This window comes from Phascolarctos cinereus, unplaced genomic scaffold (genome assembly GCF_003287225.1).
Source record: "Phascolarctos cinereus isolate Bilbo 61053 unplaced genomic scaffold, phaCin_HiC Scaffold_5;HRSCAF=322, whole genome shotgun sequence".
In the NCBI taxonomy this organism is placed as follows: domain Eukaryota; kingdom Metazoa; phylum Chordata; class Mammalia; order Diprotodontia; family Phascolarctidae; genus Phascolarctos; species Phascolarctos cinereus.
Window position 1 is genome coordinate 27,670,572 of NW_027555958.1, and position 19,149 is coordinate 27,689,720.

Genomic DNA, 19,149 nt, shown 5'->3' on the forward strand with positions numbered 1-19,149 from the left:
AATTCAGGTGATCTGTCCAGGATTAATTACAGTGAGAGCATATACCATTAATTAACACAGAACAAAATAATAACTCCCAGTCCAAAGCACTGCGTGAGAGTTTATAGTGTTTCTGGAATTAACCTTAAGGCTTCTGCCTTTCTGTCTGCTGTAACAAATCAGAAGGCGAAGGGACCCTTCATGAGGCTCATCAGCTTTAGGGTTGCTTGTACATCCCGTTTGTTCCTGACTATTCGGGGTTGGCCCAGATGGCCTCGGAGGGGGTTCCTTCCAGCTCCAGGTAAGTGACCCGGGAATATAAACGGTCATGTCATCTGTATCATCAGTGTGTTAGACATTGAGCTGTTCATCTCCCCATTGAGACAGGAACCTTCCAGGGTCTTAGATTTTCCTGGGCGCTGGCGAATGTTTGCCGTCTGCCATGAGGTCTGTGGGCAGTATGTGGGGCTGGCTGTCGAAGCCTTCTACAGCAGGCAGTGCTGGAAGTCATCAGGAAATCCTGAACCGTTCCAGGGCTGCCCCAGAACCCTCTCTCTTTCTCTTATAAACTCGATACATCAAGAATTGTGACTCTGTGTGCTTCCTTTTCTGCCCTCTCCTCATTAGTGAAGGAAATGAACTGAACGATCCCTCAGGACGTTTCCGGGCTTGTCTGCTTCTCACATGTTTGTTGACTTGTTGGGTTCAGGCAGGTAGGACAGAGTGGTCTGTAGCTTTAAGTCGACCCTGGTTTCATCCTTCATTACCTGATTTCCATTTGACTCTTGCTTCTTATCAAGGTGACATCATATTCCAGGAACCTTGTGGAACATAAGCTTTAACATCCATGCTTTCCCAGCTTCCATTGTGAACCCGCTTTGTGGAAAGGAGAGCAGAATTCTAGGAAGCCTCCCAGCCAACACCAGTTGAGAAGGCACGGCCTGCCTGACATCCTCTTGGGATTATTTCTGTGTTGAAAAGCTTTATTGTTGCTTTCTGGCTCCTTTCTCCTTGATCCCTCCAAAAAGCGGCTTTCATTGAAGCAGAAGATGACTTGATCAAGTCAATGGTCTGAGCAACCGTACCTCATTTCCTTTGAATTTTTTCCTTTTGGTAAAATTGTGTTCTTGCAGTGTTTCTTTTCACCAGCTCCCCTCCCCTCCCCCAAAAGAAGAAAACTCAATGACAAGCCACACGTAATCTTCATTCAAGACAGCACTTGCCAAAGCAAAAATCAGAGTAATTCCTTCGGTAGGACCCTGCCAAGGAAAAAAGTTTAATTAGGGGAACGTTTTAATTTGATGCTCTTAGTCTGTGAAATAGCTGGGCTAGCTCTTATTTCATTCTGTCTAAAACTTAGTGTTGCCATGTCCCCTCCTGGCAGTAGGAAGCCCCCCTAATTCTCGTTGGCAGCTGTTGGTTTGTAGAGTGTTGCACCTGGAGGAGAAATCATCTCGTTGAACTTCTCCTTTTACAAAGGAGGAAACAGAGTCATAGTGTGCCTTGCCCAAGGTCATACGGTATGTTAGTAGCATTACTGGGCATATGCCCTAAGGAGGTCAAAGAGAGAAGGAATGTCCCATGTGTACAGAAATACTTAGAGCAGCAAAGAACTGCAAATGATGCCAAATTTTTTTTTTTAGTACTGAGATCTTTGAGTACCTCAGGATCACAGTTTCCAGGTGGTGACCTTCCTGCCTCGTATTTACCTACAGATGAGGACCCTGTGCCCTGTATTCATTACAGAAAGAAGTAGGGCCCCTTCATTAGGAGAGAGCCAGCTCTTGGATGGATTGTGTCATCTCCGCCTATTCTGACTTCAGGCTGGCTTCCACTCAAGGCCAGGCCCTGTAGCCTCCGATTTCACTTACAAATCTTCATCCCCTGGCTCTTTCATAATGCCATAAATCCTAACTTTAAAAAAAAATTTCTGATTAGAATCAAGAGAATGTTGTTGTTTATAAAAAAAAATTTCTATTTAAAAATTTGTGATGCCTTTTGTTTTCACGTCGTCATAATTTCTAAATCCACCTCCCCTCTCCAGGCCTTGTAACAGAGATTAAGAAAGAAAGAACACAGTTCAGAAAAGCCAGCATCCAGCAGCCCGTGGTTGCAGTATTGGACATGCATAGTTCTCCATCGGCGGAAGGGAGGAGGGGCATCTTCTCACCTCTTCTCACAGAGTGAGAAGGACCTGAGAGGCCACCTAGCCCAGCCCCGTCATTTTACAGATGAGGGGTCAAGAGACTTGCTCAGGATCACACAGCCACAGGTTTTCTTGCCTCTGGGCCCCAGCGCTCTCCTCTATGTCATGTTGCTGCAAAGTTCCATTGTTTTTATAGACCCCCATTCAAGAAGATTCTAAGCATCTCTGTGCTGTGCCATCAGTAGTGGTGGAATTCTGTAAGCAGAATGTCAAATGATAGCCCTGCCTGGGCATCCCAAAAAGATGAACAGGAAAGGAAAATGAATCACACCTCAGTAGCACAGATTGCTGTGGTATGGCAGGGCAGGGAGGGTTGGCTTTTCTTAGTACAGTGAAGGCTTGGTTCTGATCTGTGAGTAGAATGTGGTGGGGCTCTAACTTAGTGATAACCTCCTTGAAGGCAGGAATAAGCTTTGTGACCCTTTTGATACCTGATAGCATTTGACACAGAAGAAGCATTCGGGTCTAGGCTGGATGAATGAATTCAGTGCTTCCATTACCAATTGCCAGTTACACTGTCTTCTTACTCTAGCCAGGTACTAGGGATATTATAAACCTGTCTTCCTTGCTCATAGACTTCTGCCTCCCCCTCTCCTTACATCTGTTCCCTCATTTTTTAAATAATATTTTATTCTTATTTCCAGTTGCCGATAGAAACAGTTTTTAACATTAGTTTTCGGAAATTGAGTCCCTTCCCCTCCCTGAGACAGTAGTTTGATACAGGTTATACATATGCAGTCATGCAAAATATATTTCCATACTAGTCATGTTGTGAAAGAAATTGTAGACCAAAAAAAAAAACCCTCATAAAAAAATAGTGAAAAATAGTATGCTTCAATCTGCATTCAGACTCCCCCAGTTCTTTCTCTGGAGGTGGATAGCATCATGAGTCCTTTGGAATTGGCTTGGATTATGGTGTTGCTGAGAATAGCTAAGTCATCACAGTTGTTCATTGTACAACATTGTGGTTGCTGTGTACAGTGTTCTTCTGGTTCTGCTCACTTCACTTTGTATCAGTTCATGTAAATCTTCTTCTCTTTTTGGGGGTGGGGTGAGGCAATCAGGGTTAAGTGACTTGCCCAGGGTCACACAGCTAGTAAGTATCAATTGTCTGAGGCTAGATTTGAACTCAGGTCCTCCTGATTCCAAAGCCAGAGCTCTATCCACTGCACCACCTAGCTGCTCCCATGTAAGTCTTTCTAGGTTTTTCTGAAATTATCCCACTCGTCATTTCTTTTTTTTTTCTTAATTTAAATTTTTTTATTTTTTCCATATGCTTTTGAGTTGAAAATTTTTCTCCCTTTTCCTCCCTCCTGCCCTCCCCAAGACGGCGCACAATCTGATATAGGCTTTACATTTACATACCCATTAAAAATATTTTCATATTAGTGAAGTTGTAAGTAAAAATTAAAACCAATCCGCCACTCGTCATTTCTTATAGCACAACAGTATTCCGTTACAATCATATACCACAACTGTCTCCTTATCGTGTGCGTTTTGTGCCGCAGCTAACCATAGCAGTGATATGTCAGGTAGTTTGGAGCACAAGAAAAGGGCTTTAGTAGGGAGATTCCTCTAGAGTTCATTGCAGTAGTCGTGGTAGGAGCTGAGGCCAAGGTGAGGGTGGTGAGCACAGAAATGAAAAGGATGCCTAGATAGAAGAGAGATTTCAAAGGGGAGGTAAGTTGGGGGAGGGAAGGGAGGAAGGAAGGATGACTGAGGTTTTGAGACAGGAAGGAGAACAGGAAGGTGCAGAACATTCCGTTATTAGCTTGTCAGTGCCTGTCTTTGACTGTGGACCCTGTCACCTGAGATAACACTGTGAAGTACGTAGAAAGGAGCCACACAGCTGCACGCATCTCTTTCTAGAGAGGCTGAATCCTGCTGAAGACCCCTCGAGGTCATCGTCACTGCTGACGTGATTTCTCCTGGTCAGTCAGCACAGTTTGGCCACCTGGGATGCATCTTTGAGTTCTGAGAGCAGGGCTTTGAAACCTCAGTCCACCAACAGAAATGGTCATTGTCTAGCCCTCCATCCTCTCCTGCAGCAGCTGTGCATGTGTGTGATTAAACCCTCTGCGGCCGTGCCCTAAGCTGAGTTTGTAGGCCTTCTGGCAGAGCTCTCTTCATCTCTAGACCCAGAAAAACCCAGGTCTCCTGAGTTTGGACTTCGGATTTCATAACATGCCTACACAGTGATCAGTATCCTTTCAGGAAGGGCTTATGGTGGCTTGAGAGAGAGAGAGAGTGAGAATGTGAGTGTGTGTGTGTGTGTGTGTGTGTGTGTGTGTGTGTGTGTGTGTGTGTGTGTGTGAAGACATATTTTCAGTCCTGCAGTAGCATCAAGGGCACAACAGCCAGAAAGACAGCTGTCAGACATCAGGTAGAGAAGAAGATGACAGAGCTTTCTGTGCTCATTAAGTGTCTTTTTTGCCTCTCCCTGGACTTAAAGTCTACCAGTTGGCTGACCTTCCAGCTCTCTCCCCATGGGGTTGTATCAAGGTAGTAAGAATGCACTATTGAGTTTCCCCTAATGGAAACTCACACGATCTGTGTCTTCTTGTCCAGTCGATGCCGTATTGTATGTACTTTGGGGGCTCGAGTTGCTGCTTGAGTTTGGGCTATTGATATGAAGACTCCACCCAAGTGAACAGCTTGGCTCATTTGTCTGAATGGAGGCCGGCCTCTCCTTCCCCCCAAGAGAAAGCTTTTTGAAAGAAAAAAATCCTTATGATTAGATAGCTGTAGAAACACTATAGAGAAATAGATATCACACACACCGAAAAACAGCACGGATTTATAGGCTGGTGGTCATATATTTAGAGCCACAGGAGCCCTAGAGGTCATTTAGCACAACCTCATTTAAAGACAAGGAGACTGAGGTGAGGGAGGTGGAGAGACTCCACCAGCAGGGAGTGGCAGAGACAGGGCCTTACCCCTGGGTTCCTCGCCATCGCACCATGCAGATTGATCATGCAGATTTTGCATGAAAGTGCCACCTATATTTTCACCAATAGAGTAATTATTTTTGTTGGTGATAAAGGAAACTGGATACCTCTTCTTTTTAAAATGTTTAATTCATGTCGCCATGCATTTTGTATTACGCCAGTTGGCCAACTCCTTTTCAAGTGAGTTGGTCACATTTCTCAGTTTGGTGAATGAGTAGCTTTTTCAAAAAAAGATAAAATGACCTTTTGAGATGGTTTGATTTTTTTTTTCAAAAAGTCTCTTCTTTTATCTGCTGTGCTCCCTTCAGGTGGAACTAATGAGAATGATGTTTAACATCAATCCCTTGGAGAACCTGAAGGCTCATGTCAGCAGCCGCCCTCCACTTGTTGTCTTTATGGTCAGCGTGAGTGCCATGGCCATCGCTTTCTTGACCCTCGGCTATTTCTTTAAAATAAAGGAGATCAAGTCACCAGAAATGGCAGAGGTAAGGGAATACTCTGGACTCTTCTTTACTTGGTACTGGGTGGGCTTTGTGGGAAGGGAAAAGCATTGACCGCCTCTTTGGATGACATTTGGACTTTTTTCCTAGAGAAGACCTTATTATCGGTGTAAAACAGCAAAAGGCTCCCTCTCCTTTTTCCCTTGTCAAAAAACTGTCAGGTATCATATGCCCTTTTAGCAAAGACCTTGGTTTATTCTGCTAGATAAAGAAGAGTTAATTGATTCTATACAGTATAGTGATTGTAACAGGCTGGCATTGAAGTAAGGCTTTTGCCTGACATTCATCAGCTTTGTGCCCGGGGGAATCCCCTTGCTCTCTGCATTCTAAATTGGAGAATTTAAAGCTATATGACAGAACAGAGGAGTGGCTAGTCTATGTCAGTGGAGGGAGTTTTCATGATGGAAGTTCCCCCAGTAATTAAATTGCAGCTCTGTTCTCCTCCTGCCCCACGTCTGTGCTCAGTGGTGCTTCCAGGGAGATGGCTTGGGGCATTAAGCAAGTTGCACTTGGTGGTAGGATCAGGGATGTCCAGATGTTGTTACTCAGACCTCCAGTCTTAGCATCCCTTGGGTTAAGGCAGACTGAGAAAATTAAGGCCATCTGAAGTTTGGAAATCCCACCCTTGTTTGGGGATTACAAGGTAGAAGGGCTGTGATGCTGCTGCCCTCCTGACTCTGTAGGTTCACTTTCTAAGTGAGTGAGATCATCCCCACACCCTCCCCCTCTTTTTTGTTTTTTTACGATGAGGAAACTCAGGCCCAGCAAAGTCATGTGACTTGCCCAAGGTCATTTAAACAATAAGTATCAGAACTAGAATTCAAACCCAGGTCTCTGACCCCTTCTGTCCAACCTCAACAGTGGTTTTAGAAAAGGCTTATTACACATTTCAAAGCAACTTTTTAAGTACCGCACACTAAGGAGCCTCTGGAGTTTTCTAAATTAAATGATTTTAAAAACAAAATCAACTTGAAATACATTTACTTACTCTTTTATACCTCACAATTTATACTGGAGTCAGCTTTCTGATGGATTCAGTGACCTGGAAAGTGCTTTTTTAGTTCATATAAAAAGTCTCTGTCTCAGTTTCCTTTAAAAGCCAGTCTTAAGACAGCATCTGTTCTCTTAAGCTCTGTTCTTTGTATACAAAAAGGGATGTGGATTGTAAAGACCCAGGTACTTTGTGATGAAGAGGAGGGATGGTGACCGTGGTGCATTGTATTGTGGATCCTGACTCTTCCCTGGGCCTAAGGAGATTCTGCAGTCTGTATTAGAATCTGCTTGTAAGTGCTGATGGTCAGAGGGGGCAGAAAGAGGCCAGAGAGATCCATTCTCTGTCATTTGTTTTCATCAGAATCATTTCAGCCTGTGCACATGAAACCTGCTTTTGAGAAGAAGCATTAGCTAGTTGGAGCTGCCCTCTTCCTGCCCCAGGCTGGGAAGTGCTAACAAGCAGTGACGTTGGCCAAAGGTGGGCAGCCTTTGGGGGAGGATGAGAAGCCCAGGGTCAGGGGAGGACTCTCCGATTAGCTCTGAGTTTTCACAGTCAGCGCTGGTTCCGAGTGGCCTTTGGTGTATGGGGAGGCTCAGGGGAGGGGAATTCCAAGACTTTGTGGTTTTAGGTTGTAGTTGTGTGAGCAGGTGTTCAGAGCTGTCATTTCTTCATCAATTCAGTTCAGTTCAGCCAGCTTTTATTAAGTTGCTGGTGTGTTCAAGACACTGTGTTTAAAAGGTGGACCAGCAGGGTAAGCTGGAAGCTTTCACTCCCAACTTCAGTCAGTCCAGCTGGTATATTCTTGTGGGGCAGCTGGGCCCAAGGGCAGCTGCTTTCATCAGATCCAAGATCCAGTCACTGAAGTTGGGCTGAAAACATCGAGAAAGTTAAATGCACCTTCGTTGTGGCTTAAGGGAGAATAAGCAGCTTTTGATAAATTAGTGCCACGCAGGAGACAGTGAGCAAACTGCATGAGGATTGTCAGAGGAAGTACTTAGAGGTCAGCTTTGTGCTTCTGCTGAAATTAATACAGGGCTTGTTATTTCCAAAATTGCTTCTGAGTTAAGCCTTGCTGTGACCCATTGCATGTGTATTTGGAAAGCCCTCAAGATCTGAAATCATTGGAAGAACTTGTAGATGTTACAAGATGCCTGGAACTGTTTGTCTTCATCTAATATTTGAAAACTGACTTCCTTCAGGATGAAGTCCAGAGTCCATTGTGGGGAGAGGAGATAAATGGGCCCAGATAGAGTATGGCGTTCACTGAGGATTGTTAGGGGGAATGAGATTTTGAGGAGGAATTGCTTTTCACCATAAATGGAATTGAGATTATTTCTAAGAAGTTAAAGTCACTGCTTTGGGAGCTTTTGTATCACCTTTGTCTGACTGAGCTCTTCGTGTCTTCGGATGAGGTATAGTTTTCATTCGTGGAATCAAAAACAGAGCCCTCTCTGCTCTCCCGGGTGGACACCAGGCAGTTAGGGCTTAGCTCCCTAGCTTACTTAACAAACACTGTGTGCAGGAAAAGCATTGCTTGCCTCTGAGATCATAAACATGAAAGTATTTTGAAAAAGTTACAACTGCCCTGCAGATGACAAATGGTAATGGTTTCACTTGGAAAGAGCTGTGATCTCATCAGTGTGGACACTTTCTCATGATCAGTGTAGATCACAGCCCTTTTGTGGCCAGAAGAAATTCACCATCCAGTCATTGGCCTGGGTGGATCTCCCTGAGTTTAGCTGGACTGCTTCTCAGGCCTGGCTGTTGGGAGGCTCTGCTAGCATGGAATCACCTAGTGGAGTGCTGCTTCAGGCCCACACTTGGGGACCACTGAGTGGAGGAAAGGATCAGACACAACACATATCCGGTAAGACTTCTCATGCTCAGGGCATCTCATGGCTTTGTTCTTTGTTTAAGGACTGGAACACTTTCCTTCTGAGGTTTAATGACTTGGACTTGTGCGTTTCGGAGAATGAAACCTTAAAGCATCTTTTGAACGACACTGCCACCTCAGAGACTGTAGTGACCAGCGGCCAGGCCCGGTCAGCCACCCAGGCACCACAGGCCCTTGAGGACTCTGGCCCCATGAACATTTCTGTCGCCATCACTCTGACCTTGGACCCACTAAAGCCCTTTGGAGGATATTCCCGCAATGTCACACACCTGTATTCCACCATTTTGGGCCACCAGATTGGGCTTTCAGGTATGTTGGAGACCATCTCATTTTTCTAAAGCATCATTCTTCTCCATTTTCCCTAGGCAGCAGCTAGCACAGGACTGATACAGCCCACCTGAAGGTCAAACACCGGAAGGTCGTCCTTATGCTACCAGGCTCCACTTTGGATTAGGCCTTGTCTCTTCAGACGCCCATTCAGTACTGGCCCTAGTAGCCGTTTAAGTCTGCTGTGTGTTCAGCAGTAAACTCCAGTCGCAGCCTCTTACTGCTAGGGTCAAATATAAATTTCTGTATTTGGCCTTGAAGGCCCTACAAAACCGGGCCCCAGCCTGCCTTTCCAACCTTCCCGTACCTGATGGCCCTTCACACCCTCTCTGCTGTGGCCAGACTGGCTCCTTCATGTCCCCCTGTATCCTCTCCATGTCTAGAGTGTTCCCCTGCCCTTAGCATCCTTTTTTCCTGAGTCTCCTTAGCTGGTGGTGCTAAAATGTCCACTAAAATGTCCTTGTTCATCATGTCCACACTTTGTACCTACTGATAGACATACGTCGATTGTTTCCCCCAAAAGACTGATGTCTTTGAGGACTCCTTTTTCTCTCTTTGGGCTCCTGGGGCCTCATACACGGTGTAGGCTAATGCTTGGTCCGCACAGTAGGGGTCACTGGAGACACGTGAGACCTAGCTCCATCCCCGATCAGACAAGCCTCAGCACACGAGACTGGTGCTGTCAGTGCTCTAGGACCCCAGCAGGCAGCGGGCCTGGGAGGGCTGGCGCTGGGGCTTGCTCTCCTGCAGGCTTCTGGGAACACATAGTCCTTGGCTGTCTCTGAGTGCTGAGCTTTACAGTGCTGCTGCTGCCTGCTGGCTCTCTCAGGTGTGGGCGTCTCATTCTGGGCCCGCCTCCTTCTCAGCAGGCAGGCCCCTTCCGCTTGCCCAAGCTCTGTGGTTTTCTTTGCCTGGACTCCTTAGACCCTGATGGACCAGGACCCCAATCCATTCACCTTCTTTCTGTGGTTCCCATTTGAGCAGACCCTTCCCACTTACATTCTCTTTGTTATGTAAGTTCTGATGTGTTCCTCAAACCTTGAAAACTTGTGCAAGGATGGGGTTGGGGGGTGGGTTTCTCTGTGCTCATGCACTTGGACATTAACTATAATGTTTTCTACAAAGTTTACTACAATGACTTCTTCTTCTCCTTTTCCCAGGTAGAGAAGCCCATGAGGAGATCAATATTACTTTTACCCTGCCTGCAGCCTGGAACTCCGATGACTGCATTCTCCACGGCCACTGTGAGCAGGTGGTCTTCACTGCCTGTATGACCGTCACGGCCACCACCAACGTGTTTCCTGTTACTGTGTAAGTGCATCCCTTACTAGGGAGGGCGCAGGAAGGCTCCTGGCTCTCACTGCTCTCATTCTATACAGAAAACGTTCATTAAGCCTGCACAGAGTGCCCTGTGTTACCATCTGAGAGACCGGGAAGAGCGTCTTCCCACATCAGATCTCTTGGAAGATCCCTTTAAGCAGAGGAGGATTAATTCTGAATTCTTAGTGGAACCTCTAGCGATAACTGACAGAGAGCTGATTCCAAGACCTGCCGAGATGTGAAGGCGTCGATAGCAAATCCCATGTGGATTGACGTTCATAGACTCCTGGTGTGGTAGAGGCAGGGGCAGGTGTGACCAGAAGTCAGCCAGATCTGGGGCCTGAACCTCCTCCCAGGTTCGGCTCTTCTCCCCAGGGGAGGGCCTTCTCAAAATGGCAGTGAGGGTGATGCTGATGTCACAGGGACCTGATTGTCATTTCTGATGGACCTTCAGCTTTTAGTGGCTCCTACTGAGTTAGCTGTGCTTTCATGTTAGCTTCTCTTTGTTCACTGGCTGAGGATCTGTAAATACTCATCTACATGAGGAGAGAGTCTGCTTAAAGGAGGCAGGCAGGACGGGGTAGTGGAAAGAGCCCTGGGTTTGGCATTGGAGGACCTGGGTTCGAATCTCAACCGTATGACCTTGAGTAGGTCAGTCCTTCCTGGGCCTCATTTTCCTCTCCTGTAACATGAGGGGGTTGGACTCAGTATTCCCTGACGTCCCTTCCAGCTCTAAACTATGAGCCTGTGATTGGGTAGCCTTCATGGACCCTTCAGGTTTTAATGTTAGGCTTCTATCTTTAGCATCCCAGACTCTTAGAGCCCCTTGGGAAGGGCCTCAGAAATCATGTTCATTTTGCACATAGAATCCAGAGGAGGTGAAGGAACTCACCCAGGGTCACCCAGCTAGTTAGGGGTCTTGTGTCGAGCTAGTGGTCTTCCTGTGATACCACATGGCACGTGAGCTGGGCCCTGGATGGCCTCAGCTACCCCCCAGCACGGGAAGATCAATTAAAAGACTGGGCAGAGGGTCATTTCAGGGTCTTTGACCCACAAGATCTGATAGATACATACTCATTGGGCATTAGAGTTACTGGCTGTTTGGGGAGTTGAGTACTCAAACCTGCCATTTGGGATGAAAGAACTTAGCCTGGAAAAACTGGGCCCCAGGAGTCCATAGTGGCCCCCTGGCATGTCACAAACAGCAGGGGTTGGGCTCATTGGATTTTCTGCTAGGAAGCCAGAGTAGCTGCTTAGGATCCTGAGGCTGCAGGCCTTATTTCCTTTCTGCCGGGCCTGCCAGGTGGGGCAGTTTGTATCCCACAGAAGCAACCGCCCCTCGTCCATCTGCCTGGCAGGTCCCAGGTGTGGGCAGTGACATTCCTGGGAAGGATCGGAAAGCCCCCCCCCCCACACCCCAGGAAAGGCTCCCTGTGGGGCAGGCAGCCGGGAGTGATTGGTGCAGATCTTGGTTTTCTTCTTCCCCCAGACAACCGCCACATTGCATTCCCGAGACCTACAGCAATGCCACGCTTTGGTACAAAGTCTTCACCACCGCCAGGGACGCAAATACAAAATACGCGCAAGATTATAATCCTTTCTGGTGTTACAAAGGTGCCATCGGGAAGGTCTACCACACTTTAAACCCCAAGCTCACCGTCATCGTGCCAGACGTAAGTGACAAAAGCCTGCTGTGTCCCGTCAGTCTTCTAGACTGAGCTGTGGTTCCTTTTCCTTGGAGGATTTCTTTCCTGGGAAGTTGAATGCACTGGGGGGGTCAGTACAATGGGCCGTTTCAGGCCAGAAAGCTTTGGTTTTGTTCTTTTGGTTTCTTTCCAACTTCCTGAGCACCTGCTACCTGCCTGACATTGTCAGGGACACTGGAGATAGAGAAGGACCCTTTCCTGGAGAAGAGCTCTCTCCTGGGGATCCGAGAGGAGCCCGTGCAGAACACTGATGGAGCAGTCCCAAAAGCCCTGTAGATAGAACATGCACTGAATGGTGTAGACCAGGCCCAGAGGAGCACGGAGCTCCGAGATGAGCTCACTGGGCTGGAGGGGTCTGGAAAAGCCTGCTGGAGGACGGGGGGCATGAGCCTGGCTGCATGTGGAGGGTGAAGAGGTGTGGGAGGCATGGCAGACCGCGAGCCAGGCCACAGGCTGCTTTTTTCCCAACTTTCAGGTTATTCTCACTATTGAAGCTTACCGTGGGATTATCCCCGAATCGCCAAATTGGAAGGGTCCTTCGGCAGGTTGAGCATCTCCCTGGACAGGAGCACCAGGATGAGGAGGGGTCTTCCAGCCTTGCCCTGAGTCCCTCTCCAGCTCCCAGAGCCCCTTCATAGAGCTCTGGTTCTGAGGAGGTTTCTCCTTACATTGGGCCAAAATCTGCTTTCCTCAGTTTCTTCATTGAAGACGTTGTGGTTCCCCCCTTGTCCCAACGTGTCTCCTTGCGTCAGGGAAGACCTCCTCCTTTACTAGAGACATGGAGTTGGGTGATGAGAAGCTTTGTCTGCTTCTTTTCTCTAAGTGTCATTTAATCAGTGAGCCTTGAAAAAAACACGAAGATTGTGTCATTTTAATGGGCCAAGGCTTTGTCCCAGACACTTAGATGCAAGAAACTTGGAACATTTAATTAGGAAATCATTGTGTAGGCCATAGAAAGCGGGGAGGAGACTAAAGTTGAGGTTTCCGTGTTTTGGTGGAAAACAAGCAACTCTTAATCACATGGACACATCAGTCAGCACCATCATCTGTTTGTTTTTGGCTAGGCAGTGGAGTTAAGTGACTTGCCCAGGGTCACACAGCTAGTAAGTGTCACGTGTCTGAGGGCAGATTTGAACTCAGGTCCTCCTGCCTCCAGGGCCGGTGCTCTATCCACTGCGCCACGTAGCTGCCTCTAGCAAGTATTTATTAAGCACCTACTGTATGCCAGACCCTAGGGATACAACATTAAAAAATGAAAAGCATCTTTACCCTCAAGGAGCTTACAGTCTACTAGAGGAAAAGAAGTAATGTGTGCACAAATAAGTAAATACAGAGTCGTTGGAGAAGGGGTGAGGGGGGCTGACCAACACACCTGGTTGTGGGGGTGGGGAACGAGGCAAGGCTCACGCAGAGCCTCAGATCCCAGGGGAAGGTGGGGAGGGGGCGGGGAATGCAACAGCAGCAGATTGGCCCATTTGACTGGTTCAGGGCATTAGTATTTAAGCCACGTGACTTTGGTTTCACCCTTCCAAGCTGTGGTCTTGTGGACACCAGAAATAGAAAGAAAACTCCCACATAAACATACAGAATATAGGGGTTCTTAATGTGCGGTCCCTGAACTTGTTGACCATGATTTTCATATAATTGGTTTCTCTTACAATCTCATGTCATTTATCTTCTGTGTTCAAAACATGCTTTGTGAGAAGGGGCACACGCAGGGGGTCGGTGACACTGGACAGACTCCGCCTGCTCCTCCTGAGCGGTGAGGCTTCCTCTGGCCGCTGCTGCAGCGTGGTTTCTCCCCTTTCCCTTTGTGTAGGATGACAGATCCTTGATAAACCTGCATCTCATGCATACCAGCTATTTCCTCTTTGTGATGGTGATTACGATGTTCTGCTATGCCGTCATCAAGGGCAGACCTAGCAAACTTCGACAGAGCAGTTCAGAATTCTGCCCAGAAAAGGTAAGCAGAACGATGGCAGGCAGCAGGCAGCCTGGCAAAAGCCGCCTTCCCCACACTGCAGACAGGTGGATGGGCATTTCCTCCCAGGCCAGTTCCGACCACAGCAGCCAGTTGCGCGGCTTTCATCTCTGCTGCCTGCCTGAAAATAAAGGGACAGACTTAAGAGGAAGGTGCTCTCTATTCCATAAGCAAAATACCTCTGTCCCTTCATCCCTTCATGTCTTTTGTCTGGCACTTTTCCTTTGAAAAAGCAGTGATGGGATTTTTTCTTGTCCTTTCATAGTGTCCCCTGCCTAGAATCTTCCCTGTGTGGGTTTGAAAGTCCATCATTGGTTGGATCCTGGCTTTAAAGCTGTGGCTGCGTGAATTGTTGGAGGAGTGCCCCCTCCTCAGCTTTCTCCTCACCTGTTGTGTTGGCCTGAGCAGACAGCAGGAGAAGAGAAGGGTGTGGTCAAGGAATGAGACCTCGGACAGAGCCCACGGCCAGCTTGGTCAGCTGTGTCTGCACAGGGAAGGAGGTCGTGGCTGCCAGATTCCATTTCACCCCCTCCTTGAGATTCCCACCCTGGCTGATTCTTGTAGCGCATTTGAGAATGCATTCATTCACACATTTTAAGTTCCTTGTATGTGCTAGGCAAAATACTAGGCAATAGAGGAAACAGTCTTTACCCCCAAGAAACTTTATACACAAATAAGAAAATGCAAAGTAATATTGTTTTTGGTTGGGGAGGGGGTAGTTAATAATTCAGGAGCAGCAGAATAGACCTCTTGTGAGAAGCCCCAGAGATGAGCCTTGAAGGAAGCTGGGGGAGAGGGGAGGGAGGAGGAAATGCATACCAGGCATGAGGTCCAGCTTGGGTAAAAGTGTGGCGGCAGGAGATGGAATCTTGTGTCCAGGAAATAGGAGGTGGGCCAATTTACCTAGGAAGGGGAGTGAGCCAGGGGAGTAAAGTGCAGTAAATGAATGAGAGAGGGCCCCCACCCATGCCCCCGGCATGGCCAGCAGAGCCCATGGGGGTGAGGGGGGCTGAAGCTGACCAGTCCCTTTGCCTGTGCTCTGTTCCAGGTGGCTTTGGCTGAAGCCTAGTCCAGTGACCGAAAGAACCGCGGTCGTTGCCTGCTGAGCCCGGCCTGTGTCTGGACACTCTGTGAATATGTTATCTGGCAATGTTGGGTTATTCCAACCAAAGACATTTCAAGTGCCTGTTCATTGATTTGTACATATTTATAAAAGAAAAAAATATATTCAGAAACTGGTCAGATGATGCACTTGCTCCGCACCAGGGTGTGACCAGAACCTTTCAATCTTTTACCTGTGGACTTAGCTGTGTTTGTGTAAATATGTTAACAGTGTGGCTCCATCAGTCAGAGTGGAATACCGTGGCCTGGAGGATCAGAGCCTTGGTGAATGTCTCAAAGGAAACAGATTTTCAGTGGGGGGTTGTTTGAGCCTGGCTTTTGTTTTAGCCCAGCAGTGGTATGTGTACAGTGGTGTTTGAACCTGTGTGCACCTTCAATAGGCTATCACATTTCCAAAGCCACTGATCCAGGGCCTGGGGTCAGTGTGTTCTTTGTGGTTCAATAAGGATAGTAACAACAATAATAATACCTGTTCTCCTCTTTGCTTGCAAGAAAAGATATCCATCTTTCTAGAGTTCTTTCTGTTTTTTGGAAGAAGAAAAGTTAAAATACATATTCACATTTTAATACTGCTGTAGGTAGGACAGACTTTGCTTTTCTCCTGAGTAAAACAAGTATTTCAAAGATTAATCCCTTTTGAAGTCATCCCCATGCTAAGCGCTAAGTTTCGTTTTTTGTGTGGACTGTGGAAAGACACGGCCTTGTTGGGCTTTGCAGCAGGGTGCTTCCTGGTCGTTTTTTTCATTTCTCTCTTGGTTTTTTTTGTCTCTAAAATGAAAAAGCAGCTTCCTTGTACCAAGGAGCTGAGCCGTGTCCCTTTGTGGGCTGCAGGGGAAAGGGGAAACCTGGGAGACTGAGCTGAGCTCATGCCTCCTCGTTCTCACCCAGGGCATCGTCAGGAGTGGAGATGGCCATGTTTGGGAAGTCGGCTGCCGTCGATTCGTCTTCCCGGTTCTCCTGCAAGTCTTTGGTTGGCTCACTTTATCCCTTCATTGTTTTTCTCTCTTGGTGGTTTCATTTTCCCCTCTTCTTCTTAAGAATTTGTATTACCTTTTCTAATACAGTTGTCGTATATTATGTTCCTCCTCAGTCTACAAGAAGGGAAAGCCTTTTGTAAACTTCCCCACACATCTGGAATGGGGATGCCTTGGTGACCTTCTGTCATTAAGGACCTTTTAGCTTATGCCACTAGGCCATCGCATTAGGGCCTTGGAAATAGCAGCCCACATTCTTCCCTTTCACGAGGGTCCTCAGGCGTAGCTTCTTCAGCCTAGAGAATCTGGATCCCAGACTCCCTAGATGGAAAGCCGCAGTGGGCCTTTCCCAGAAGCCCGTGAGACAGGTCAGTGCAGGGACCCGACTGGTGTTGCAGTGTTTCTCTTGAGTATATTTCAAGCACAAGAATCATATTTTTCTGATAGACAATGTTTTTTCTGTATGGTCTTTGTGGCTGACATGACGTGTGGGTAAATCGTTGAATGTAGTTTTCTTTCTGGAGCCCTTGAGCTCCAGACCGGAGCAGATTTGGAAATCACTCGGGCCTGGTTTCCAGAAATGTCTTACATTAAAAAGCTTCCAGAATTTAGTTGAAGCTGCTACTGACTTAGAATCCTGATGAAGTGAAGCTGTATGACTAGATTTATAGCTGGTGTGTGTGTGTGTGTCTGTGTGTGTCTGTATATGTGTGTTTGGGCGTGGGGGATGCAACTGAAAAAAAAAATTTTTCCTGATTTGTTCTTTTCTCAGCTTGTCATATGTACACATATACATATGTGTGTACATGTATGTATGTATGTATGTATGTATGTAATTGTTGCTGATCCTTGATGTTTTAATGGAAGGGACTGGGGTGGGGTAGGGAATTGATAGCCCAAGAAAGAAATGAAGTCAAGAATGGTGCTAGGGAGTGCCAAAAAATGCCCCAAGAACATAACTTAGCTTAAGGTAAGATTGGAGAATAACAAATGTTCATTATTTAGTCAAGCAAGCAACTGTCAGAGCACAGAAGCCCAAAGTGTAGCAGGTTGGAGAAGATAGGCCACTGATGTATGTGAAGGGCAGGAAATGGAGACAGCTCCCGGGCCAGGGTTGAGGCCTTGAGTAAGTAGAGAGGCTTTCTTGGCATCCCCCACATCCAGGGTGCCCATTCCTGCCAGGGGGCTGGCTCCCCAGGCTGGTCTCTTCTCCTCGAGCCTCGCTCCTGGGTCTGTTGCGGGTGTTGGGGTGGCCACGGCCTACCTCGGGCCCCTCAGCCTGGCTCTGACACAGCTGGAGAAAGGTCAAGGACTTAAACAGTAGAGTGGTCATTCCGGATCATATTGATCTCTCCTTTTTGTTCCCTTTCACCGTATGACTTGAATCCGTCTCGATTCTCTTGGTAAGTGTCTTTTTCCCCATAGTTAGTGCGTCCCATAGAGAGTCAGAGCCTTGGCTGTTGGCCCCCCTTCAGGTCATAGCTAAGATGGCCCGGTGATCCTGTTCACTTCTCTTGTTGCATGATCCGGCAATGGCATTCTCTGCTAGGTTAATTTTCTGTGTTTGTAAGATGTGCATATATGCTTTACAGAATAAAAACATCTGAGTTTACTGAGGTTTCTCTGTTTGTTCTGCAGGGGTTGGTTCCTTTGAGGGGAGGGATGGGGGCACATACAAAAGAAGAAACTGAGAGGTAGAATCCTGGATTTGAGATCATTAGGCTCTGCCCTGAATTTTATTGTGCTGGGTGTAATCTAGAAAGTGTCTTGTGTAAAGCAGGGTGAACTTTCTTATCTTGTGTGGGAGGAGGGAAAGGACCCTGTAGTCACACTTTAGGTAAGTGGGCCTCAGTTTCCTCAGCTGTCAGATCACACAGAGCTGGAAGGGACCTTAAGGGCCATCTGGTGCCACCAGAGTGACTTGCTAAGGGTCATACTAGGTAGTAAATGGCAGTCAGAATTGGAACCTGAACGCTCTGTCCACTGTACTCCTCAGCCTCCCGATTCTAAAGCTTCTTCTGGTTTTGTTGTTCTAGGACTTATTAACAGTATATCTTTAATGCAGTTCAGCATTTTCTTTTCCCCAGAGAAAAACCATTTGAGGATTCCTGGAGGGGCCACCTCTCCCTCCCGAAGGCTAGCTGTCTGCTCAGCAGGTCTTCTCCCCAAGTTGTTGACGTGTTCTCTGAGCTTTGCAATTTATTGGAAGAACAAACAATAGTAAACCTGACCCAAATCCTGCCCTGCAAAGGTAAATAGAGGAGCTGAGTACAAAGTGTTTGAATAGGTGCGAGGAAAAGAGCATCCGTCTCAGTTACATTAACCCTTTAGAGCTCAAGCCTTGGCTTCGCCAATGGGACTCCGCCTCTGCCTGCCCATCTCCCATTACAAAGTCCCTCCGGCATCCCAAACTCCAGGTCTAGCATAATTTGGCATCACGGTTCTCCCCTGCTCGTGGAGGCCGAGAGAGCCAAGGGGAATTTTCTTTTCTCCCGAAGGGCAGAGGTAATGGGCACCACCTTCATTTCCAGGAAGATGCTGTTGAGCGCCAAGCCATTCTGATGATGAAACCATGAACAATGCTGCTTTGTGAGAAGCCAGAAATTCAGTACCTCAGTGGCGCCTTCTGTTTCCTTTCTCACTCTTGTCTTTCTTTGAGAAAATGGGAGAATTCTATGCTTGGAACAGGGGTCAATTGCAGGTTAGCAATTAAAAAGCCAACCCAGCTTTGGGGGGATGGGGAGCCTGTACTTTGGCAGAGGTCTGGCCCAAGGCAGAAAGACTCTGGGCCAGTCCCTCTGCCTTTCAGAGCTCTCGCCAGCTCTTCAGGATTATTAATTGTAGAGAAGGTGCTGGCCCATACAGGGAGAGAGAGTTCCCTCAACCAGTGAAGTCACAAGGCCCTTCTTTCCTTTAAACCGTTTGGCCCTTCAGTCAGCTCTTCAGAAGCACCGGCCTAGAGAATTCACAGGCTGGCCCAGGCCTCTGGCATGGGGCCTTGGCGGTCAGTAGGCCCGGTTTCAAATCCTGTCACCATGAGACCTGCAGGGATGAGGCACCTTTCTGTAACAGTGCAGAGTAGGAATACTTGAATCACTCCCTGCCTCATCCATAAGTAAAGTGCTTTGCGAACCTGAAAGGGTTACAGAAATGTCCTTCTTTTAAGAGAGATTGGATGAGAGCTCAGGGATGGATAAA

The 19,149-nt window shown here is 47.3% G+C and overlaps 1 protein-coding gene across 3 annotated transcripts in view; it reads left to right on the forward strand.

The window, feature by feature from the left end:
* The window catches only part of TMEM248 (transmembrane protein 248), a 31,760-nt gene extending 14,197 nt beyond the window's left edge, over positions 1 to 17,563 (forward strand). For 2 of the 3 annotated variants that reach the window (XM_078154737.1, XM_078154736.1), the window contains 6 exons: positions 5,442 to 5,618; positions 8,545 to 8,830; positions 10,009 to 10,159; positions 11,634 to 11,841; positions 13,694 to 13,837; positions 14,904 to 17,563. In XM_078154737.1, the coding sequence (XP_078010863.1) occupies positions 5,451 to 5,618; positions 8,545 to 8,830; positions 10,009 to 10,159; positions 11,634 to 11,841; positions 13,694 to 13,837; positions 14,904 to 14,924 (978 nt within the window). In that variant the 5' untranslated portion in view covers positions 5,442 to 5,450 and the 3' untranslated portion in view covers positions 14,925 to 17,563. The remainder of the gene's footprint in view (positions 1 to 5,441; positions 5,619 to 8,544; positions 8,831 to 10,008; positions 10,160 to 11,633; positions 11,842 to 13,693; positions 13,838 to 14,903) is intronic. The other variant, XM_021006987.2, reaches the window with a different exon arrangement.
* The last annotated feature ends 1,586 nt before the right edge of the window (positions 17,564 to 19,149 follow it).